The 23058-nt window shown below is 67.0% G+C and overlaps 3 protein-coding genes across 5 annotated transcripts; all 3 read left to right on the top strand.

Moving 5' to 3' along the window:
* The first annotated feature begins 229 nt into the window (after positions 1–229).
* Positions 230–1584, top strand: KCTD11 (potassium channel tetramerization domain containing 11). The gene is made up of 2 exons (XM_077807014.1): positions 230–264; positions 707–1584. Exon 2 carries the CDS (start codon positions 715–717, stop codon positions 1582–1584), a length of 870 nt encoding a protein of 289 aa, XP_077663140.1. The 5' UTR covers positions 230–264; positions 707–714.
* A 3268-nt stretch (positions 1585–4852) lies between these two features.
* On the top strand, positions 4853–7353 carry TMEM95 (transmembrane protein 95). Of its 3 annotated transcripts, XM_077807011.1 has the most exons (7): positions 4853–5230; positions 5548–5604; positions 5708–5788; positions 6068–6088; positions 6511–6591; positions 6839–6926; positions 7286–7353. In XM_077807011.1, exons 1-7 carry the CDS (start codon positions 4948–4950, stop codon positions 7311–7313), a joined length of 639 nt encoding a protein of 212 aa, XP_077663137.1. In that variant the 5' UTR covers positions 4853–4947; the 3' UTR covers positions 7314–7353. The 3 variants fall into 3 exon arrangements, with proteins under 3 accessions (XP_077663137.1, XP_077663139.1, XP_077663138.1); XM_077807013.1 differs by lacking the exon at positions 6511–6591; XM_077807012.1 differs by lacking the exon at positions 5708–5788.
* Positions 7354–11188: 3835 nt separating this feature from the next.
* TNK1 (tyrosine kinase non receptor 1) lies at positions 11189–20427 on the top strand. Its single transcript, XM_077807009.1, is given in 18 exon segments — positions 11189–11351; positions 11726–11799; positions 12134–12277; positions 12279–12323; positions 13019–13141; positions 13143–13172; positions 14281–14328; positions 14331–14417; positions 14420–14553; positions 15669–15729; positions 15731–15796; positions 17117–17211; positions 17486–17686; positions 18632–18708; positions 19162–19228; positions 19434–19509; positions 19946–20041; positions 20305–20427. Coding segments are annotated over 18 exon segments (1710 nt in total).
* The last annotated feature ends 2631 nt before the right edge of the window (positions 20428–23058 follow it).

The following is a 23058-nucleotide window of genomic DNA, read 5'->3' on the forward strand; positions in this document are numbered from 1 at the left end:
GAGAGGGGTCCCCGAGCTGGAAGGCTGCAGGGAGCCGGGGTTCCCGCGGAGGGGGCCGGGGCCGGGGCCGGGGGCGGGGACCGAACTCGCGAACCCGGAGCGGCTCAGGGACCGGGCGAGCCGGCGGGGGAGGGACTGGCTCCGCCCCCCACCAGCTGCTCCCTCCCCTATAAAGGGGCCGGGCGCGGCACAGCCTGCCGGTAGCTTCACTTCCTGGTAGAGGCGGGGAGTCGCTGGGGTTGGCGGCACCGGCTGGGGAAGGCGGTGAGAGACACCCCACCCCCACCCCTTTCACCCGGTGCCCTTACGGGAGAGAACCCAGGTGTCCGGGGTGGGGAGTTGGTTAGCGAGAGATGGGGGGGATCCGGGCAACAGAGAACCCAGGTATCTGTCCCGGGAGAGAACCCAGGCGTCCGGGGGAGAGAGAAAGGACCCCCCCTCCCCAGCAGCTGGGACGGTGGGAGGGAGCGGAGAACCCAGGCGTCCGGGAGCAAGAGCAGGAGAGAACCCCCAGGAGCAGGGAGAGAGGACCCCGGCGTCCGGGGGAGAATCCAGGTGTCTGGGCACCTTAGAACCCAGGTGCCGGAAAAGGAGAGGGAACCCCGGCGTCCGGGAGAGAGGACCCCCCCCACACACACACACACGACGTTGTCTGGGGGTGGGGTCGGAGTCCCCAGCCCTCACGCTGTCTCGCGAACCCTTCCAGGTGCTGGCATGGGGGAGGAAGAGGCGGAGAAGGGGCCGCTGCCGGCTGCCCGGGGGGACCCCCCGGGGCTGCCCGTGGGCCCCGTCTCCCTGAACGTGGGCGGCACCCTGTACAGCACCACGCTGGAGACCTTGACCCGCTTCCCCGACTCCATGCTGGGGGCCATGTTCCGGGGGCCCCGGCCGGCCCGCACCGACGGCCGGGGCCACTACTTCATCGACCGCGACGGCAAAGCCTTCCGGCACGTCCTCAACTTCTTGCGGCTGGGCCGGCTGGACCTGCCCGAGGGCTACGCGGAGCTGGCCCTGCTGCGGGCGGAGGCGGACTTCTACCAGATCCGGCCCCTGCTGGCCGAGCTGAGCCGGCTGGCGGCCGAGCGGCGGCGGCGGCGGGCCGGGGCCGTGCTCCACGCCGCCGTCGACGGCCGGGAACGGCTGCTGCACTTCACCGTCCGGCGCGGGCCGCAGAACTACGGCCTGAGCACCTGCCGGCTCCGCGTCTTCACCGCCAACCTCTTCTGCACCGACGGGCCCTTCCTGGCGCTGCTGGGCCGCCGGCTGGGCGCCGCCGGGGACCCCCCCCAGGAGGAGGGGCCCGGGCCGCGCCGATCCGCGGAGGAGGGGGAAACCCGGAGCCCGCACCACCTGCGCCTGGAGTGGGCCCCGCGGCCCCCGGACCTGCCCGAGGCGGAGTACGCCAAGCAGAAGGTGCGCCCCCTCCGGACGGCGCCGCCGGAGGGGCGGGAGATTGGCACGGCGGCGGAGTTCCTGGAGGAGGTGCTGAAGGCGGCCCTGGACCAAGGCTTCCGGGTGGATTCGGTCTTCCCCGACCCGGAGGACATCCTCAACTCGCACTCGCTGCGCTTCGTCCGCCACTGACCACGGAGGAGGGGGCAGAAGAACCGGCTGGGGAACGAGATTGGGGGCGGGGGGGGGGGCTGCTCTCACCTGACTACAGTGGTGGGCACTGGTAAGTGACCGGGATTGGAGATGTCAGGGGATGGAGGTTGGTGGCAGCAAGGGGATGGAGGTTGGTGGCAGCAAGGGGATGGAGGTAAATGGGAATAGTGGTTGGGGGGGCATTGGTCCCGCTGGTCTGTAATGCAGTATGCTGGTAACTGGGGCGGGGGGGCGGGATTGGTGCATGGATGGTGTGGGGGCGCGATGGGATGGGGAAGGTTGCGGAGGATGGATGGATCCTGAAACGATGATGACTGGTGGGAGAAAGGGGATGGGGGGGCTCTAGATGAAACCATCTGCCATGGTGGTAGATGGCAGGGGGAGGCTGGCTGGGGATGGGCGCCGTCTCTGGACGAAGTGGCGGGTGGGGTGCAGGTGATGGAGGGTGGATTGGTGGCAGGAAGGGAGTGGGAGTGGATGGGATGGGGAGAGGTGGTGGGGGCAGGAAGAACGGGAGTAGGTGAGAGCTGGGGGTGGACTTCTTGGTGGGTGCTGGTGTATGAAATAGGATCCTGAATGGTGGCAGGAAGAGGATCTCGGGGTTGGTGAGATGGGGAACGGGGGGGCGACAGGCTAAGAGCGGGTGGAGGGGTCCATTAGTGAAGGTTGTTTGGGGGGCGGGGGGCAAGAAAATCATTTCTGGTGGCAGGAAGGAGATGAGGGTAGATGGGATTGGGGCGGCAGGGAGGGTGGGTCCTGAGATAGGGTGGACAGGGAGGTGGGAGCAGTGAATGAATCCCAGGCAGGGAGTGACTGGGTGGGGTGGGGGGAAGAAATAGTTTCTCCCCCATATCTTGGTGGGAGCAGTGGGATACTTGCAAGGCTATAGTGTGTTTCGGGGGAGGGGCATTGTGGAAAGAATCCCTGAATGGCCACTGGGGGCATTGGAAAACTCATAACCACGCCCCAAACCCAGGATTTGGGGGAGGGAGGGCTGGGCAAGGTGTGATTTTTGGGGGTGCATGGCTTTTCTTCATTTACCTCAGCACTGGGGTCCCCCTGGATATTTCTGGGGAGGTCTCTGGATTTATTATAAGGGGGTGAGTATGGGGGGGGGGTTCTGGTTATATAGAATCGATCATTGTATACTCTGGGGTGTTGGCAAAGGTCCCCTTTATTTGGGTAGGGTCTCCTGACTTTCATGGGCAAGCTGTGTAAGTTGGGGAGAGGGACTGGCTGTTTCTCCAGGGAGTGAATGGATCCTGCCCCACAGAAATGGAGCGTGGGGGGTGGTCCCCGATGCCTGGGGAGTGGGGCTGAAACTCTGCCTCTCACTTCAGATGGCCCTCGACACAAAGCTGGCTTTGTACCCTGTCGTGCCTGCCCGGCCTGGTATCATAATGCCCTGCTTTGTTATGGGGCTGGGGTGGGGAGTGGGGGCTAGTGGTTACAGTGGGGTGGGGGGCTGGGAGCCAGGACTCCTGGGTTCTCTCCCCTGCTCTGGGATGGGCGGGGCAGGACAGGACAGCTGTTTTACTTCTCACCAATTCCTCTCTCTCTTTCCCCCCACCCCCCCGTCCCCTCTTCCGGCTCCTTTCCAGAACCGATTCTCTGCCTCGCGATGGATCCTTCCTTCCTGCCAATGCCCTGGGTTTTGGGGAGCAGAGCCCAGCCCGGTCCTGACCCACTTTCCCCCCCACAGCTGGGAAATGAAGACCCTGGGATCGGAACCAGCCACCCGACTGGGGGGTGGGGTCGCAAGGGACTTCCAGCTCCCCCGCCTGGAGCTCGAGCTGGTGCTTAATGGGGTGTGTGTGGGGGGAAGGATGGTGACTTTTTGGGGTGCCTGATTAATGCCTGTATCTGCACTTTAAGTCTGTTGCTATTGTACATTTCCCCCCCCCCCGTGGCCCTACCTTCCCCCTACTGCACATAAAAGGGGAGGGGGGGATCCAGAATTCCTGGGTTCTCTGCGAGTGGGGCGGGGGTTCATGGGTTACAGCAGGGCGGGGCTGGGATCCAGGACTCCTGGGTTCTCTCTCCAGCTCTGTGAGGGAGGCAGGGGTTAGAGCATGGGGCAGGAAACCAGGCTCACACCTTTAGCTTTCCAGTGATCTCTGTTGGTTGGGGGAGGCTGCCACCGCCCCCCTGCCCCTAAATCCCCCATCTCCGGCAAGGACAAGTCACCTCTGTCGGGTGTGGGACTTCAGTAGGGCTGTCTCTTTAAGAGGGTGGGACTTTCCCAGGCAGGGGGTGGGGCTTCGGGGGCACCACCTGCTGGCTGCCTGGGGAATTGCAAGTGGGCAGCTGAGCTGGGACCCTGTGTGAGACGGGGGGGTCTTGGACAAGCCCTCTGCCCCCCTGTATTTCCACGGACCTGGCTCCCTGGTGCATTTGCAGACCCCCCTGAGGGGGTCGGTGCTCCCAGGGCCTCCGCACGTTTGCACAAGCGCATTTGCACACGCGGCGGGGGGGGCGGTGGAGCGTCAGCTGCCGTGGGGGCCTGGCCCCTTTGCACACCTGTCTGTAACTGATGTTGGTGCGAAGTTGTGTGGAACAAATGAATGTCCTGAAGGTGTGGGTGTGGACTCTGGCTTTTTTCGGGGGGGGGGTCCGCCTTGCCCCCAGGGCTAGAAAGTTTTCTAGCAGCCACGTGCACATGGGGGAGTTGCCCCCCTACTACACACTGATACCCTGCCACACTGAGCAACACACCTGCGGAGGGGGGGGGAGGGGGGAGACAATCTGTGGAAGGGGGTGGGGCTTGTAAGATATCACCCTGTGGGGCTATTTTATTCTTTTCTCCCTCCTTTCCCCCCCCCCCGCCCCATTTCAAGGAGGGCAGGAGCGTAATTCCTGGCTGGGGTGGGAGGCGGAGAAGCCCCGCCCCCTTCGAGGCCTTGCGCCGAAAGACTCTTGGCGGGTGCCCCTTTAAGAGCAGAATGTTGAGTCATTGGGTGGGGCTGTTGCCAAGGGCAACGTGTGGACCCTGGTGGGCCCCGAGAGTGTGGGGGGAAACCCACAGGCTCGCGTCCTTCCCCCCCCATCCCTGTCCCGCCGGCTGCCCCTTTAAGAACAGTACCCGTGGCAGGCGGGGCGGAGCGTTTAGAACGTCCGGCGACGGGGCGTTGCAAAGGCCACGCCCCCCGCCCGAGCGTCGCCCCTTTAAGAGCCGCGCGCGGGGGCGGGGGCGGGGCGTTCGGAACGCTGGGGACAAACAACTGGATACAGAGCGTTCCAAAGGCCACGCCCTTTTCCTCCCCGCGCCCCCGCCTGCTCCTGGCCCCAGAGAAACCTGACCCCCATCTTCCCCTGGGCCTGGCGCCCCACTCGCCCCGCCCCATGGCACCCGGCTGGGGAACCGGTGCCCCCCAGCGGGCCCTGGCAGCCCCCTGGGGCGCCCCCGTGGCTCTGTTCCCCCGGCCCCCCACGCTGGCTGCCCCCCTGCTGCTGGCCCTGGCCCTCCTGGCCCCCCCGGCCCGGGGCTGCGTTCAGTGCCGCCCGGGGCACAAGGACGTCCCGGCCCGTTTCGCCCGGCTCTGTGCCCGCTACCGCCAGGTTCACGGCCGCCCGGGCTGCCCCAGCCAGCCCTGGGGCCCGGAGTCCTTCAAGGGGTTCGCCCTGGGTAGGGTGCCGTCCTCTAGCCCCGGCTCTGGGCGGGAGGGGAGCCAGGACGCCTGGGTTCTTCTAATAACCTCCACAGGGTGAAGGGGAGCCTGGCCTGCCCTGCCTGACGCAAATCGGGTTGTTAACTCTGGTCCCTACTGACCACCGATGTTTCCTTGCCGCCCTGGACGCAAGATTTAACCCGCAGTACCAGACTGCCCCGTCCCCACTCCCCATCCACCGGGATCCCGGCGTGCCCCATAGATTAACTCCAGCAGACTCCCCCCCACCCCCACCCCGTACCCCCTCCCGCAACCCTTCCTTTTCCTCCTGCAGACGAGCAAGCCCTGGACGCGGTGACTGAGAAAACACACCGAGTCTTACGTGTCATTGGTAATGCCCCCTGCCCCCCCCCCCCGCTCCCCCCCGCTCCCCCCCCGCGGGGGGCCTGGGGGGGCAGGATGGCATCCAACGGGCGCCGTCGCTGTCCCCACAGAGATCAGCCGGACTCTCTCGGACCTGCCCAAGTTCTGGGACTGGCTGCGGGAAGTGAAGCTCCTGGAAGCCAGCAAGGAGGGTACTGGGGGGCTGTGGGGAGGGGCTGGGCCGCTATTGGGGTGTCAGCGCTGTCCCCCCCCCTCCACTCCGGGGTGTCGGCCCGGGCCCCGTTCCCTTATTGGGGTGCCCGCCCGTGTCCCCCACAGCGGGTTTTGGGGTGCGTCCGTAGCTGAGAGTCGCCCCTGCCCCATGAGCTGGGGTGGGATGTGCGGTACAGGGGGGCAGGGCCCCCCCCACACAGTCCATGATGACCTCACTCTCTCTCTCTCTCTCTCTCTTTCTCTGCCCCCCCCCCCAGTTCTGTGCCCTCCAGCTTGCCGTAAGTACCGGCCCTCGGGAGGCGGGTGCTGGGAGGGATGACCCCAAAACTAGTATGGGCGGAATGGAGTCCCCCCAAATTATTCTGGGGGGCCCCACTGTATCAGGCACTGGGGGGCAGGGAGCGGGGGGCTCAGCGGGGGGGGGCTCTCCCCTGGGCGGCGGGGCTGGCCCCAGGGCGGCGCTGGGGGGCGCTGTACGACGTGGGGGTCAGCAGAGCAGGCCCCACCCCGGAGGTGGCTGATCCCGGAGACAAGGGGGGCGGGCGGAGGAGACCCCTCCCCGGTCACCTGCGACCTCTGGCCTCTCCGTGTCCTTCCAGCCCTGAGCAAATGGCCCCCCCTCTGCAGCACCCTGGGGTGGGGGGCTGAGGGGTACCCCAACAGTCCCCCCAGCTGACCCTGGCCCCCTCTTCCTCTCCAGGGGGCTCGGCCTTGGCCATCAACTGCTCCAGCTGCAAGAAAGGGAAGGTGCCCTGCTGGGCCCCGAAGAAATGCTACTCCGGTGAGGGGCTCCCCCCTCCCGCCCCACGGCCTGAGCCCCCCTCCAGTGGGGGGGCCTGGCCTCCCCCTCTCTCCTCTGCCCCCTCCAGCGCTGGCTTGCTCCCCCCACCTACACGACGCCCCCTTGCCATCTGCTGGGGGGGAAGGGGTGCCTGGGGTCCCTCCCAGTCACGACGCACCCCCTCCCCCCCAGACTGCCCCTCTCTGCCCCGCCCCCCCATTCAGCCCCTCCATTCCCCCCCCCCCAGGGCGCAGGGATCTCCAGGCCTCCGTGCTGTTGCTGAGCGTCCTGTCCGCCTCCAGCCTGCTTGTGGGGTTCATCACCTGCGCCCTACAGTGAGCTGGGGGCGGGGCCTGGGCTGGGGAGGGGGCGGGGTCATGGAAGGGGGCGGGGCCTGTGGATAGGGGAGGGGGAAAGGGCAGGGCCTGGGCTGGGGAAGGGGAGGGGGCAGGGCCTGGGCTGGGTTTTTGGGGGGGGGGGGAAGGCGGATGGGGTGTAGTGAGATCTGAGGGGGGAGAACATGGGGAGGGAGGGGGGTGGAATGGGAATAGTGGGGGAGGGAGAAGGGGGATGGAAAGCCAGGGAGTGGGGGGACGCGGCACTGAGGGGCCCCTGCGGCTGGGGGGCGGAGGTCCGGGCGAGGTGTGTGGGGGAGGTGACCCATGGGGCTGATGTCTGGATTTTCTCTCCGCAGGTTCCGGTTCTACCCGGTGCCCGAGTGACCCCCCCCCCCGCCCCCCACCCCCAATAAATGGGCTTCCCCTCTGGGCCTTGTCCTGGCAGCAGCCGTCTCTGGGGGTGCACCCGAGGGTGTGGGGGCATGGTCTCGGGCATGAAAGGGTGTGGGAGCTGGGTGGCCCGTGTACAAGGGCATGGGGCAGGGTGGCAGGAGTGCGAGGCCCCAAGGCACAGGGCAGGGTGGCAGGCGTGCGAGGGCATGGCAGCAGGGTGGCAGGCGTGCAAGGCCCAGGGCAGGGTAGCAGGCGTGCGAGGCCCAAGGCACAGGGCAGGGTGGCAGGCGTGCAAGGGCATGGCAGCAGGGTGGCAGGCGTGCAAGGCCCAGGGCAGGGTAGCAGGCGTGCAAGGCCCAGGGCATGGGGCAGGCGGCTGGGCGTGCAAGGCCCAGAGCATGGGGGCAGTGTGGCGGGCGGGCGAGGGGCCAGGGGGGCGTGCCAGACGGCCGTGCAAAGGTGGGGGGGCAGGGCAGCGGGCCGGCCAGCTTGTGCCATGCGTGCCTCGCACGGGGCTTGGCGTGTCAGAACGGCACCGCGTGTCGGGAGCGTGTCACACGTCCCCACCGGCCCATGTTATCCCTCCCCCACCCCGTGACTTTCTGTAACCCCCCCCACACACACACACAGACCCCATGACACAAGGGTGAGGGGGCCCAGTGGGGCACATGCCCCCTCCCCCGTGTTCTAAGGTGTCCCATGCGTGATGTGCCCCACGTGACACCCAGGGGGCGGTGCCTACCTGGCCAGGTGTCCCTGGGACTCAGCGGGACCCGCCCAGGTGTGTGTGGGGAGGGAGGGAGCGGCCGGGAGCTGGGGCGCCATTGGTGGCAGGAGTGGGATGGGGAGGAGCTGGCGGAGGGGGAGGGGGGAGGAGTCTACTGGGGACTGAGCCCGAAGAGAGACGCAGAGGAGAGAGCGAGCGAGAGGGACCCCCCTCCCCTCCCCCATCCCAGGTGAGCCCCAGCTGGGGGGGCACAAAGACCCCCCACACACACACTTTTCCTTCCGCCTCCCTCCTGCGGGTCTTGTTCCTTCCCTCCCCCTCCCCCCTTCTGACTTCCTCCCTTTTCAATTCCCTTTCCCAGCCCCCGCGCCCGTCCCTCCTTCCCCCGGGCCGCTCGTCCCTCCACTCCTCCCTGGGCTGTTTCCCCTTCCCTCCTTTCTCCTGCTCCGTCCTGCCTTTGTATTCCTTCTCCATTCCCTCCTTTCCCCCTTCCCGCTTTGCATTTCCCCCTTTTCTTTCTTTCTTTCTTTTTTCATCCACACTCCTTTCTCTTACACTCATTTCTTTTTCACTCTGCTTTCTTTCCTTCCTTCTTTTGTTCACACCCATTGCTTTCTTTATTTCACTCATTGCTTTCTTCCACACTCATTTCTTTCTTTCCTTCCTTCTTTCTTTCTTCTCTCACGCATTAATCCTTTTTCTCTTTCTTTCATCCACACTTCCTTCTTTCCTTCTTTCTTCCTTTCTTTCTTTCATCCACACTTCCTTCTCTCCTTCTTTCTTCCTTTCTTTCTTTCATCCACACTTCCTTCTCTCCTTCTTTCTTCCTTTCTTTCTTTCATCCACACTTCCTTCTCTCCTTCTTTCTTCCTTTCTTTCTTTCATCCACACTTCCTTCTCTCCTTCTTTCTTTCTTTCATCCACACTTCCTTCTTTCACACTCATTTCTTTTTCACTCATTGCTTTCTTTCCTTCCTTCTTTTGTTCACACCCATTGCTTTCTTTATTTCACTCATTGCTTTCTTCCACACTCATTTCTTTCTTTCCTTCCTTCTTTCTTTCTTCTCTCACGCATTAATCCTTTTTCTCTTTCTTTCATCCACACTTCCTTCTTTCCTTCTTTCTTCCTTTCTTTCTTTCATCCACACTTCCTTCTTTCTTCCTTTCTTTCTTTCATCCACACTTCCTTCTTTCTTCCTTTCTTTCTTTCATCCACACTTCCTTCTCTCCTTCTTTCTTTCTTTCATCCACACTTCCTTCTTTCCTTCTTTCTTTCTTTCATCCACACTTCCTTCTTTCACACTCATTTCTTTTTCACTCATTGCTTTCTTTCCTTCCTTCTTTCTTTTGTTCACACCCATTGCTTTCTTTATTTCACTCATTGCTTTCTTCCACACTCATTTCTTTCTTTCCTTCCTTCTTTCTTTCTTCTCTCACTCATTAATCCTCTTTCTTTCTTTCTTTCTTTCTTTCTTTCTCACTCCCTCTACACCTCTGTCTCCTCATTTCCCCATTCCTTCTCCCTTAAGCCTGTTCCTTTACTCCTCCCTTCCTTCATTCGCCCCGTTCTCTGTTCCCTTCCTTCCTTGGGTCTTTCACTTCTTCTTTCGCCTTCCTCTTTTCCCTCCCCACCCTCCCCTCTAGCCCTCCTGGCAGTGAACGTGTCCCCCAGCCCAGCAAGCCCCATGATTTACCCCTGGGGTCCCAGAAACCGATATGACACCCCCAAAGGGGACGGGCCCCTGCCCCATTCCCCGCCCCCCTGAGCCAGCCAGTCCTGCCCTGGGGCTGGGGGGGAGCCGGCGCCCCCTATAGGGCCTGACGGGGGCAGAGCCCCAATGGGACGGGTCCCTATGTCTGGCATCCGCTTGTGTCAATATTTGTCCTAGAGTCTGAACTCCGCCCTGGGTTGTCATCAGTCTGGGGAAGGAGAGGGAAGGAATCGGCCCATGAAGCCAGGAAAGGGTTAATAGCCCCCCAAATGGGGGGTAGGGAATGAGGGGATCCCCCCCGAACCTTCCCCCCAACTCATCCCCTGGCCCTCTCCACATCTTCCCCCCCACCTCACCTGCTCCCCAAACCTTTCCCCAAACTCACCCTAATTCTCCTGAACCTTTGCCCCCCAACTCACCCCCCTCCAAAATCTTCACCCTGGAAATTCAGACCCAACTCGCAGCCCCACCCCGTTGGCCTTAGGGAGGCGTCCTGGGGCCCGGTCGCAGGCCGCTTTGTGTCGAAGCGTTTCAACCCTTGGGGTGACTGTCAGTGGCGTTGTGACACCCCACCGCCCCGCCCAGGGAGTGGGGTGCTGTGGGGCAGGGAGCGGATGGGTTCAGAGCGGGTTTCCACATGTCCTGAGCAGCTTCTCTCCCCACAGCCAGGGAGAGAACCCAGGCGTCCTGGCTCCCAGCCCCCGCCCGCTCTAATCCATCAGCCCCGACTCCCCTCCCAGAGCCAGGGAGAGAACTCAGGAGTCCTGGCTCCCAGCCCCCCCTGCTCTAACCCACCAGGCCCCACTCCCCTCCCAGAGCCAGGGAGAGAACCCAGGAGTCCTGGCACCCAGAACACCCTGCTCTAATCCGCTACACCCCCCAGGCTGAGGGGGGTGTGTGTGTGTGTGGTCTGGATGCGGGCGCTGTATGTTTCCCCCTGGGGCTAGGGCAGAGCAGTCAGGCGGGTTGGCGCAGTGGCAGGGAGTCCCGCAGGCCCCAGGGGGTGAGTGGGAGGGGGCAAGACAAGACCAAACAATGAGGCTGCCCTGAGAGAGGGAGGAAAACAGCTCCCAGGTGCTGACATAGCATAACCCGCAGAGAGACACACGGTCGCCCGAGGGGCGTGGCTGGGAGCTTCTCTGTGCCTCAGTTTCTCTATCATAGAAAGGGGGTTCCTTTCTCTGTGTCGATTGTAACAGGGCAGGGACTGTCCCATACTGTGTGTCTCTTGATTGACCGGCGCGACGGGGCCCCGATGTCGGTCCGGGGGGGCCTGGGCAGCGCCGGGGGGGATGAGGCCCCGATGTCGGTCTGGGGGGGGTCTGGGCAGCGCCCGGCGCGACGGGGCCCCGATCTCCGTTCTCCATCTCGGCGGGGACGCCCCGGGTGTCTCCGTCTCACCCGGCCGTGCCCCCAGCAGGTGCCTGATGGCCCTGGACGACGGCCCCGACTGGCTCCTGGCGCTGCTCACCGAAATCCAGCTGGAGCAATTTTACCACAAGATCCGGGACGAGTTACACGTCACCCGCCTGGCCCACTTCGACTACGTCAAACCCTCCGACCTCGACCACATTGGCATGGGGCGCCCCGGTAGGTGTAGGGGGGGGCCCAGGGCCGGGCTGGCAGGGGGCTGCGGGTCGGGAGTGAGGGGCACCAGCAGGGCTGGGCTGGCAGGGGCTGGGGGTCAGGAGTGAGGGTCACCGGCAGGGCTGGGCTGGCAGGGGCTGGGGGTCAGGAGTGAGGGGCACCGGCAGGGCTGGGCTGGCAGGGGCTGGGGTTCAGGAGTGAGGGGCACCGGCAGGGCTGGGGGGGCCCAGGGCCGGGCTGGCAGGGGGCTGCGGGTCGGGAGTGAGGGGCACCAGCAGGGCTGAGGGGGGCAGGGCTGGGCTGGCAGGGGGCTGCAGGTCGGGAGTGAGGGGCATCGGCCGGGCTCCCCCTTTCTAACCGCCAGCCCCCCAATTCAGGTCAGCGGCGGCTGGAAGACGCCATCAAGCGCAGGAAGCAGCAGGGGCCGCGCCCCAAGTCCTGGGTTTACAAGGTTTGGCTTCACCCCTCCCCCATCCTCACAGGAACCCTGGTGTCCGGGGGGCGGAAAAACAGAGCCCCCCCCCCCCCCCTCGAGCCAGCCTGGTGCGCATCGGCAGGCGGGGTGCGGGCTCTGGGAGCCAGGACTCCTGGGTTCTCTCCCTGGCTCTGGGAGGGGAGTGGGGGCTGGTGGGTTAGAGCAGGGCAGATGGGAGCCAGGACTCCTGGGTTCTGTCCCTGGCTCTGGGAGGGGAGTGGGGGCTGGTGGGTTAGAGCAGGGCAGATGGGAGCCAGGACTCCTGGGTTCGCTGGCCATTAAGTGGTGTGCACGTCTTTCTCTCGCTCAGATGATCGGTGGCCCGAGGATCCAGGAGCCGGGGGAGGGGCCCCCCCGCCCCCCCGCTCCCCGCCCGGACTCGGACACCTCCCTGAAATGTCTGATCAGCGAGTGGGACCTGCGCCTGGGGGAGCGGCTGGGGGACGGCTGCTTCGGGGGTGGTGCACCGGGGGGAGTGGACCCCGCCCGGCGGGGGCACCGTGAGTTGCCGGAGGGGGGTGTCTGGGGCCTTGTGCGGGGTGGAGGGACACGGGGGGGTGTGTGTGTGTCCGGTGTCCCCCAGGAACAGCCAGGGGACTCCCACCCCATTTGGGCCGCAGGGCGGGGGGAAAGATCCAGAGACGAGAGCCGAAAATCGCGAGATCGGCGCCGGCCATCACGGGAAAGCCGGCCCGTTTGACCCCCGGGATCTCAATGCCGCCCCCTGCCCCGCCGACGAGCCCCCTTTCCCGTGCGGCTGTGGGGCGGGATGGTCCCCGGGGCGAGGCCTGGCTGGGGCCCCGCTCTGTGAGCCAGGGCCTGACAGCATCTCCCGGGCCCCGAACTGACCCCCGGCTGAGCTCCCGGGGCCCAAGGATGAGGTGGTGGGGGTCGGGGGGTGCCAGTTCGATTTCCCCCCCCCGCCCCGGTGGCAGAGATGGCAGGCAAGGCAGAGAGGGGAATTGGAAAGGGGGGGATGGTGGGGGGAGGGAAGAGAGTGGGGGTGGGGGAGGCCGTGGGGAGGGAGGCGGGTGTGCGGAGAGGGGGTGTGGGGCTGGTCCCCACCTGTTTCCCCCTCTCCCTTCTCTTCTGGCTGCTGCTTCCCTTTCTCCTCCCCCCTCCATTCCTCCCTTTGTCCACCCCTCCAGCCCCCTCCGATCCCCCCCAGGAACTGACCCCCACCCTGCCCCCCCAGCTCTCCGTGGCTGTGAAATCCCTCCGCTCCGACGTCAGCACCGACCCCCTGGCGCTGGTCGACTTCCTCCGCGAGGTGAACGCCATGAGCGGCCTGGAGCACCCCCATCTCCTGCGGCTCCACGGGGGTGGTCCTCAGCCAGCCCCTCAAGATGGTGAGCGGGGCCCGGACGCCGGGGTTCCCTCGCCGGCGCTGGGAGGGGAGTGGGGGGCTGGTGGTTAGAGCGGGGGGGGGGCTGGGAGCCAGGACTCCTGGGTTCTCCCCCTGCTCTGGGAGGGGAGCGGGGGCCTAGTGGTTAGAGGCGGGGGGGCTGGGAGCCAGGACTCCTGGGTTCTCTCCCGGGCTCTGGGAGGGGAGTGGGGGCTAGTGGTTAGAGCGGGGGGGGCTGGGAGCCAGGACTCCTGGGTTCTCTCTCCAGCTCTGGGAGGGGAGCGGGGGCTAGTGGTTAGAGCAGGGGGGGTTGGGAGCCAGGACTCCTGGGTTCTCTCCAGCTCTGGGAGGGGGAGCGGGGGCTAGTGGTTAGAGCAGGGGGGGTTGGGAGCCAGGACTCCTGGGTTCTCTCCAGCTCTGGGAGGGGAGCGGGGGCTAGTGGTTAGAGCGGGGAGGGCTGGGAGCCAGGACTCCTGGGTTCTCTCCCAGGCTCTGGGAGGGGAGTGGGGGCTAATGGTTAGAGCGGGGGGGGCTGGGAGCCAGGACTCCTGGGTTCTCTCCAGCTCTGGGAGGGGAGCGGGGGCTAGTGGTTAGAGCAGGGGGGGTTGGGAGCCAGGACCTCCTGGGTTCTCTCCAGCTCTGGGAGGGTGAGCGGGGGCTAGTGGTTAGAGCAGGGGGGGTTGGGAGCCAGGACTCCTGGGTTCTCTCCAGCTCTGGGAGGGGAGCGGGGGGCTAGTGGTTAGAGTGGGGAGGGCTGGGAGCCAGGACTCCTGGGTTCTCTCCCAGGCTCTGGGAGGGGGAGTGGGGGCTAATGGTTAGAGCGGGGGGGGGGCTGGGAGCCAGGACTCCTGGGTTCTCTCCAGCTCTGGGAGGGGGAGCGGGGGCTAGTGGTTAGAGCAGGGGGGGTTGGGAGCCAGGACTCCTGGGTTCTCTCCAGCTCTGGGAGGGGAGCGGGGGCTAGTGGTTAGAGCGGGGAGGGCTGGGAGCCAGGACTCCTGGGTTCTCTCTCCAGCTCTGGGAGGGGAGCGGGGGCTAGTGGTTAGAGCGGGGGGGGGCTGGGAGCCCGGACGCCTGGGTTCTCCCCCGGCTCATCACCGCTCCGCTCTGGGCAGGTCATGGAGCTGGCCCCCGCTGGGCTCCCTGTACGACCACCTACGCCCGCCCTACCCCCCTGCACCGGCTCTGGCTCTATGCCCTGCAGGTGGCCCAGGGCCTGGCTTACCTGGAGTCCAAACTCTTCATCCACCGGGGACCTGGCCGCCCCGCAACGTCCTGCTGGCCTCTGAGGAGCAGGCCAAGATCGGCGACTTCGGCCTCATGCGGGTGCTCTCGCGCCGGGGCGACCGGTACATCATGTCCGCCCACCGCAGAGTCCCCTTCGCCTGGTGAGAGGCCTCCCCTGCTCCCCAGGGCGGCGCTAGGGGGCGCGGGGGGGGCAGGGCGCGGGGCGGGGGTCTCGGCAGGGGGGCGCTCTCCCCCCGGCAGGTGGGGCTGGCCCAAGGGCGGCGCTAGGGGGGCGCGGGGGGGGGCAGGGGGGCGGGGCGGGGGGGCTCGGCAGGGGGCGCTCTCCCCTGGCAGGAGGGGCTGGCCCCAGGGCGGCGCTAGGGGGGTGCTGGGGGGCAGGGGGCGGGGCGGGGGGGCTCGGCAGGGGATGCTCTCCCCCGGCAGGAGGGGGCTGGCCCCAGGGCGGCGCTAGGGGGCGCGGGGGGGGGCAGGGGGGTGGGGCGGGGGCTCGGCAGGGGGCGCTCTCCCCAGGCAGGCGGGGCTGGCCCCAGGGGCAGCATGGGGGGGGGCAGGGGGCGGGGGCGGGGGGCTTGGCAGGGGGCGCTCTCCCCTGGCAGGCGGGGCTGGCCCCAGGGCGGCTCTAGGGGGCGCGGGGGGGGCATGGGGCGGGGCGGGGGGTCTCGGCAGGGGGCGCTCTCCCCTGGCAGGAGGGGCTGGCCCCAGGGCGGCGCTAGGGGGGCGCGGGGGGGCAGGGCGGGGGTCTCGGCACGGGATGCTCTCCCCCGGCAGGAGGGGCTGGCCCCAGGGCAGCATGGGGCGGGCAGGGCGCGGGGGCGGGGGGCTCGGCAGGGGGGCGCTCTCCCCCGGCAGGTGGGGGCTGGCCCCAGGGCGGCTCTAGGGGGCGCGGGGGGGGCATGGGGCGGGGCGGGGGTCTCGGCACGGGATGCTCTCCCCCGGCAGGCGGGGCTGGCCCCAGGGCGGCTCTAGGGGGCACGGGGGGCGCAGGGGGGGGTGGGGGCGGGGGCTCGGAAGGGGGGCGCTCTCCCCCTGGCAGGCGGGGCTGGCCCCAGGGCGGCTCTAGGGGGGCGCGGGGGGGGCATGGGGCGGGGCGGGGGTCTCGGCAGGGGCGCTCTCCCCCGGCAGGCGGGGGCTGGCCCCAGGGCGGCGCTAGGGGGGCGCTGTGGGGTGGGGGGCAGGAGGCGGGGCGGGGGGGTGCTGGGGGGCAGGTTTCTCTCTCTCGCTCGCTTTCCCTGAGGTGTCTTCTCCTGCCCCCCAGGTGCGCCCCCGAGAGCTTGCGCTCCGGCACCTTCTCCCACGCGTCCGACGTGTGGATGTTCGGGGGTCACCCTCTGGGAGATGTTTTCCTACTGCGAGGAGCCCTGGATGGGGCTCTCGGGGCGACAGGTGAGCCTGGGGGGGCCGGGGCTTGGAGGAGAACCCAGGAGTCCTGGCCCCCAGCGCCCCCCTCGCTCTGACCCACCGGCCCCCCACTCCCCTCCCAGAACCGGGGCAAGAACCCAGGAGTCCTGGCTCCCAGCCCCCCCTGCTCTCACCCCACCAGCCCCCACTGCCCTCCCAGAGCCGGGGAGAGAACCCAGGAGTCCTGGCTCCCAGCCCCCCCTGCTCTAACCCACCAGCCCCCACTCCCCTCCCAGAGCCGGGGAGAGAACCCAGGAGTCCTGGCCCCCCCCTGCTCCAACCCATCCACCTTTGCTCGGGGAAGGACTCGGGCTCCATCCAGTGGTGGGGGTGGGTAATGCAGCCCTGGCCGGGGGCGGGGAAAGGGGGCACTGAGGTGCTGGAAATTTACACTGTCCTTGGCCCCCCCCCCGCCCCCAGATCATGCTGAAGGTGGAGCGCAAGGGGGGGGCGGCTGGAGCGCCCCGAGGATTGCCCCCGGGGGCTGTACGGCCTGCAACTGAAGTGCTGGGCCCACAACCCCGACGAGAGACCCCACTTCAGGGACATCATCGCCCTCCTGCATGAGGTGAGAGACCCCTGGGGGGGGCCCCGCCCCACAGCCAGCCCCCCTGCCCTGCCCCCCACGCTGCCCCCTGCTGCGGTCCCCTGCCCCACAGCCAGCCCCCCTGCCCTACCCCCCACGCTGCCCCCTGCTGCGGTCCCCTGCCCCACAGCCAGCCCCCCCTGCCCTGCTCCCCATGATGACCCCCGCTATGGTCCGCTGCCCCACAACCGGTGCCCCCTGCTGCAGTCCCCTGCCCCACAATGAGTCCTCCCTGCCCTGCTCCCCAAGGCGCCCCCTGCTGGGGTCCCCCCTCACAGCCAGCCCCCCTGCCCTGCCCCCTATGGTTGCCCCCTGCTGCGGTCCCCTGCCCCACAACCAGTCACCCCTGCCCTGCCCCCCCACGGCGCCCCTGCTCGTGTCCCCCCTCACAGCCAGCCCCCCCCTTGCCCCCCATGGTGACCCCTGCTGAGGTCTCCTGCCCCACAGCCAGCCCCCTACCCTGCTCCCCACGGAGCCCCCTTCTGCGGTCCCCTGCCCCAGAGCCAGCCCCCCTGCCCTGCCCCTCATGGCGCCCCCTGCTGGGATCACCCACCCCACAGTCAGCCCCCCTGCTCTGCCCCCCACGGCACCCCCTGCTGGGATCCCCCACCCCACAGTCAGCCCCCCTGCCCTGCCCCCCACGGCGCCCCCTGCTGGTGTCATCCTCCCTCCCTGCCCAGCCCGATGAGTGGGATTAACCCTTTCCCTTCTGTTCTCAGCTCCGTCCCCGGGAGGTGAGAGCCGCTCGCGACTTGAATGAACCGGGGTGGCTGAGACTAGAAACCAACGATCTCATCACGGTGATTGAGGGCAGGTGAGCCCGGACGCCTGGGTTCTCTCCCCGGCTCTGGGAGGGGAGTGGGGGCTGGGGGGTGAGAGCAGGAGGGGCTGGGAGCCAGGACACCGGGGTTCTCTCCCTGGCTCTGGGAGGGGGGAGAGCGGGGGTGGGGGGGCTGGGAGCCAGGACTCCCTGGGTTCTCTTCCCGTCTCTGGGAGGGGAATGGGGGCTGGGGGGTGAGAGCGGGGCGGGGGGCTGGGAGCCAGGACTCCTGGGTTCACACCAGTTCCTGCCCCCCCACCCCATGCAGCCCCGAGTCTTCGACCTGGCGGGGCCAGAACAGGCGGACGCTGCAGGTCGGGATCTTCCCGGCCTCGGTGGTGAGCCCGGAGGAATCGCCCCCCCTCTGGGGTGCCCCCGGATCAGCCTCCCCGTCCGCAACAGCTTCCAGCACGTGGGGCACGGAGACCTGGAGCCCGGCCGCAGCTGGGGGGCCTGACCGCATCGAGGAGTGAGTGTGGGGCAGGGGGGCGTGGCTGAGGGAGGGGGAGTGGCTGAGGGTAGAGGGCGTGTCACTTGGAGGGAGGGGGGATGGCTGGGGGAGGGTGGTGTGTGTGTTTTGGGGGCGTGGCTGAGGGAAGGGGGCGTGGCTGTGTGGTAGGGGGCGTGGCTGCAGGGGAGGGGGCGAGGCTTCAGGGAAGGGGTGTGGCTGCAGGGCAGGGGAGAGTCCCTGCAAAACGGGAGGGGGCGTGGCTGTGTGGTAGGGGGCGTGGCTGAATGCGGGGGGGGGCGTGGCTGAGGGAACCGGAGTGTCTCTGCAGGAGGGAATGGGGTGTGTCTGCAGGGCAGGGGAGGGTTTCTGCAAGGGGGCAGGGGGCGTGGGCTTCAGGGAAGGGGTGTGTCTGCAGGGCAGGGGAGGGTCTCTGCAAGAGGGAGGGGGCGAGGCTGACGGAAGGGGGCGTGGCTCTGTGGTAGTGGGCGTGGCTGAAGGCAGGGGCGTGGCCGAGGGAAGGGGAGGGTCTCTGGAGGAGGGGAGGAGGCGTGGCTGCAGGGGGAGGGGGCGTGTCTCTCAGGGAGGGCTGGGGTGTCTGGGTGGGAAGGCTATGGAAGGAAGGGGGGCGTGTCTCTGAGGGAGGGGGCGTGGCTGTTGCGGAGGGGTGTGGCCATGCAGGTGGGGAAGGGAGGGGCGTGGCTGTGTGTGATGGGGAAGGGATGCGGCTGGCTCTAAAGGGGGGGGCTGTATCAAGGGGATGGGCCTCTCCCTTGCACCCCACCCCCCGCTCTTCCATCTCCCCCCCAGGGGTTTCCGTGACACCCTCTAAGTGTGGGGTGGGTTGTCAACTGGGGGCAGGGACCCCCAAGTTCTCCCCCCCCTCCAGGCGGGACCTGGGATTAGCCTCCGAGGGCCCATGTCATTCACCCTCCCTCCCCCCGCCACGCGTGTCCCCCCTCCCAGGCTGAAGGGGAAGCCCCGAGACCCTAAAGATCCCGGCGGGGTCAAGCCGGGGGCCCAGCAGCTGATCCGGCTGACGCGTGAGTATCCGGCCCCCCCGGCGGAGGCGCTGGGGGGGGGCAGGGTGGGCACGGCCCTGCCCCTGCCACATGGGCTGGAAAGGAATGGGGAGAGAACCCAGGAGTCCTGGTTCCCAGCCCCTCCCCCCGATCCAACCCACCAGCCCCCACTCCCCCTCCCGGAGCCGGGGAGAGAACCCAGGAGTCCTGGTTCCCAGCCCCTCCCCCAATCTAACCCACCAGACCCCCACTCCCCTCCCAGAGCCAGGGACAGAACCCAGGAGTCCTGGCTGCCAGCCCCCCGCTCTCACCCACCGGCCCCCACTCCTCTCCCAGAGCCAGGCAGAGAACCCAGGAGTCCTGGCTCCCAGCCCCTCCCCCCGATCTAACCCACCAGCCCCTACTCCCCTTCCAAAGCTGGGGAGAGAACCCAGGAGTCCAGCTCTGACTCAGTTTCCCTTTTCTCCTTCCTAGGTCTCTCTAAGAGTCTGGACTCAGTGTCAGATTTAAGCGTCCTTCAGGACGAAACCCAGGCGTCCGGGTGAAGATATCGCCTTCCTGCCTCGTCACCTCGGCAACCCACCGTCCCGCCCACCATGGGAAATGGGGCTCCGGCCCTGGAGATGCCCCCGAAGTTCACGGCCTGCCCCTCGGCCCAACCAACCCCGCAGGACAGATGCTCCCCTCCAGCAACCTAGGGACAGGAGGGAGGCAGGGGGGGCCAAGGCCCCTGGGGGGGCCCACAGGGCCGCAGTGGGGGTCATGGGGCCCCCATGTGGGGGGCAGAAGGGCAACAGTGACATGGAGCGGAAAATCAAAGAGGTGAGTGACTGAGGAAACAACCCAGGCGTCCTTGCTCCCAGCCCCCCCTCCTCTAACCACCAGACCCCGCTCCCCTCCCAGAGTCAGGGAGAGAACCCAGGAGTCCTGGCTCCCAGCCCCCCCCTGCTCTGACCCACCAGCCCCCACTCCCCACCCAGAGCCGGGGAGAGAACCCAGGAGTCCTGGCTCCCAGCCCCCCCTGCTGTAACCACCAGACCCCACTCCCCTCCCAGAGCCAGGGAGAGAACCCAGGAGTCCTAGCTCTCAGCCCCCCCCTGTTCTCAGCCCCCCCTGCTGTAACCACCAGGCCCCACTCCCCTCCCAGAGCCGGGGAGAGAACCCAGGAGTCCTGACACAGCGTCCCTCTCCCAGGCAGTGTGGGGGGCTGGGGGGCGGAGGCTGGGGGCTGGTGCCTGTCTCGGCCTCTCGTCTGCAGGTGGAGGAGAAGGTCCACGGGGTGACGGTGGACGAGTGTCGCGAGGCGCTGAGGCTGCACGGCTGGGACACCCAGAGAGCCGTCGAGGAGCTGAAGGTGGGAGACCCCCCCCCCGCCCTGGGGCCGGAGGGGAGCCGGCGCCCCCTAGAGGAGACAGGCCCCTGCCCCATTCCCCCGCCCCCCTGAGCCCGCCAGTCCCCGCCCTGGGGCCGGGTGGGAGCCAGCGCCCCCCTAGAGGGGGACAGGCCCCTGCCCCATTCCCCGCCCCCCCTGAGCCAGCCAGGCCCCGCCCGGGGGCCGGGTGGGAGCCGGCGCCCCCTAGTGGGGACAGGCCCCTGACACGCCCGTTTCCCCGGCAGGTTGACCAGCTGTTCCACATCAGCCCGCACTCCCGGGACGAATGCCGGCGCATCCTGGAGAAGCATCGCTGGAACCTGGCCATGGCCTCACGCTACATCCTGAGCCGTGGCCTCCGGGCCTGAAGGGGGCGTCCCCCAAACCCAGCGGGGCCCAGGCACGGCCTCGGCTTCCCGCCTCCGCCTGGCCTGGGCCTTCCGGCCTCCCAGAGCCGCGGAGAGAACCCAGGAGTCCTAGCTTCCAGGGCCCCTTAGTCTAACCCACCAGCCCCCACTCCCCTCCCAGAGCCAGGGAGAAAACCCAGGAGTCCTGGCTCCCAGCTCCCCCCTGCTCTAACCCACCAGCCCCCCACTCCCCTCCCAGAGCCGGGGAGAGAACCCAGGAGTCCTGGCTCCCAGCCCCCCTTAGTCTAACCCACCAGCCCCCACTCCCCTCCCAGAGCCAGGGAGAAAACCCAGGAGTCCTGGCTCCCAGCCCCCCCGCTCTAACCCACCAGCCCCCACTCCCCTCCCAGAGCCGCGGAGAGAACCCAGGAGTCCTGGCTCCCAGCCCCCCTTAGTCTAACCCACCAGCCCCCACTCCCCTCCCAGAGCCAGGGAGAAAAACCCAGGAGTCCTGGCTCCCAGCCCCCCCGCTCTAACCCACCAGCCCCCACTCCCCTCCCAGAGCCGCGGAGAGAACCCAGGAGTCCTGGCTCCCAGCCCCCCTTAGTCTAACCCACCAGCCCCCACTCCCCCTCCCAGAGCCAGGGAGAAAACCCAGGAGTCCTGGCTCCCAGCCCCCCCCCGCTCTAAGCCACCAGCCCCCACTTCCCTCCCAGAGCTGGGGAGAGAACCGAGGAGTCCCTGGCTTCCAGCCCCAGCCCCACCCCCTTCTCTGACCCACCAGCCCTCACTCCCCTCCCAGAGCCAGGGAGAGAACCCAGGAGTCCTGGCTCCCAGTCCCCTCTGTTCTAACCCACCAGCCCCCACTTCCCTCCCAGAGCTGGGGAGAGAACCCAGGAGTCCTGGCTCCTGGCCCTCCCTGCTCTAACCCCACCAGGCCCCCACTCCCCTCCCAGAGCTGGGGAGAGAACCCAGGCGTCCTGCGGCTGGTTGTGAGCTGCTTGTGTGGCTGTAGCCTGCCGGGGTTGCGTGCCCGTTTCAGGAGGAGCGCGAGGGGTATGGGTGTTGTGTGCATGGAAGTCGGTGACGCTGCGTGTCGTCTGTTTTTGCATGTTCCCCCCCTGTGAGGGTGTGGAGCTTGCCCCATTGTGTGAGCGTTTCGGGGGAGACACACGATTGTGGGTCTGGGGTGCGCGTGCGCACACAGCCGCGGCCAGGCTTGTGCGTCCCTCGCGGGGTGACGGTGTGTCCGCCCCCTTCCCCGGGGTTTGGGATTTTTCACGAGACTTGTGCGTGATGAATGGGGGTGTGCAAAGCTGGCCGCGTGCCAGGTGGTGTGCGCCTTGCACATGAAGGGGTGGGGCCTGCGAGCTGGGCCCTGTGTGTTCCTACTGTACAGTTGTTAGGGGTGTTGTGTATATATTGTGCACTGCAATAAAGGTGACCTCGAGTCCAGCGTCCCAGGTAGCGTGATTGGGCCCCCATGGGACCCCCAGGACCTCTTCACCCCACCTGGAATGGGCCATGTGACCTTCACCCTCCCTGAAGTGGGGCAGGGCAAGATGGGTGGGAGGTGGGGGTTACCGGGGTGGTGAGCGCAGGAGGAGTTGTGGGGGGCAGAGGGAAATGGATTTCGGGGGACAATGAGGGGTGGGGGGGAAGGATATGGGGGGCAGAGAGGAAGAGGAGAGAGAGCACGAGGAAGGGGCTCACGGACGAGGAGCCAGGACAGAGGAGCCGTGGACACCCAGAGTCTTAGCCTTTTATTGGTTTTGGTTGCCCGTGGAGGAACGCCTAGCAAAACCCTCCGTCGAGAGACAAGGTCCGGTCCCCTCCTCTCCTGCCCGTGGGGGAGATTCCCCTTCCTCTCCCCTCCCCTCCAGTCTCCTCCCCCCCTCCACTCCCCTCACAAACGAAAGACACAGTGGAGTTGTCCAAGGTTGTCGTCTCTCGCGTTGGCCAATAGGGCTCCATCTTGGGTTGGCTTGACTCCCTCTCTTGGCCAACCGCCCTCCATCTTGGGTTGGCTTCCATCCATCGTGGCCAACCGCCCTCCATCTTGGGTTGGCTTCCATCCATCGTGGCCAACCGCCCTCCATCTTGGGTTGGCTTCCATCCATCGTGGCCAACCGCCCTCCATCTTGGGTTGGCTTCCATCCATCGTGGCCAACGTGCCTCCGCGGTTGGCATGACTATCTTAGCCAAGGCTCCTCCATCTTGGGTTGGCTTCCATCCATCGTGGCCAACAGCCCTCTAGCTTGGGTTGGCTTCCATCCATCGCGGCCAACGGCCCACCATCTTGGGTTGGCTGGCCTCCCTCTTGGCCCACATGATGCCACCGTGGGTTGGCATCACTTCACGCTGGCCATAGCTCCTCCATTGGTCAAGCCAACCCTATCCTTCCTCCACTGTGGCTTGATGCCCCTCCCTCAGCATCAGGAATTCAGGGGAACCAGGGGGAACCCCATTAAAAAGCACCATGATGCTCCCCCCACAAAGCCCCCTTTAAGGTTCAGCGCAAGACACTTTGTTATAAGCGATAAATACACAAAATACAGAATGAGAAATATCTATAGTTAAGAGATTTGGCTTCGGGATGTTGCCACCACTGGCTTGGTGTTGAAGGGACCCCCCCCGTCAGCCGGACAGGTG

This window comes from Eretmochelys imbricata, unplaced genomic scaffold, assembly GCF_965152235.1.
Source record: "Eretmochelys imbricata isolate rEreImb1 unplaced genomic scaffold, rEreImb1.hap1 Scaffold_51, whole genome shotgun sequence".
Lineage (NCBI taxonomy): Eukaryota > Metazoa > Chordata > Testudines > Cheloniidae > Eretmochelys > Eretmochelys imbricata.

Excerpts from the sequence above, each read along its gene's own strand:
- TMEM95 (XM_077807011.1), top strand. The coding sequence starts at position 4,948 with ATGGCACCCGGCTGGGGAACCGGTGCCCCCCAGCGGGCCCTGGCAGCC. Across the intron at positions 5,231-5,547 it reads CTTCAAGGGGTTCGCCCTGG|ACGAGCAAGCCCTGGACGCG; the intron begins GTAGGGTGCCGT and ends TTCCTCCTGCAG. Across the intron at positions 6,592-6,838 it reads CCCGAAGAAATGCTACTCCG|GGCGCAGGGATCTCCAGGCC; the intron begins GTGAGGGGCTCC and ends CCCCCCCCCCAG.
- KCTD11 (XM_077807014.1), top strand. The coding sequence starts at position 715 with ATGGGGGAGGAAGAGGCGGAGAAGGGGCCGCTGCCGGCTGCCCGGGGG.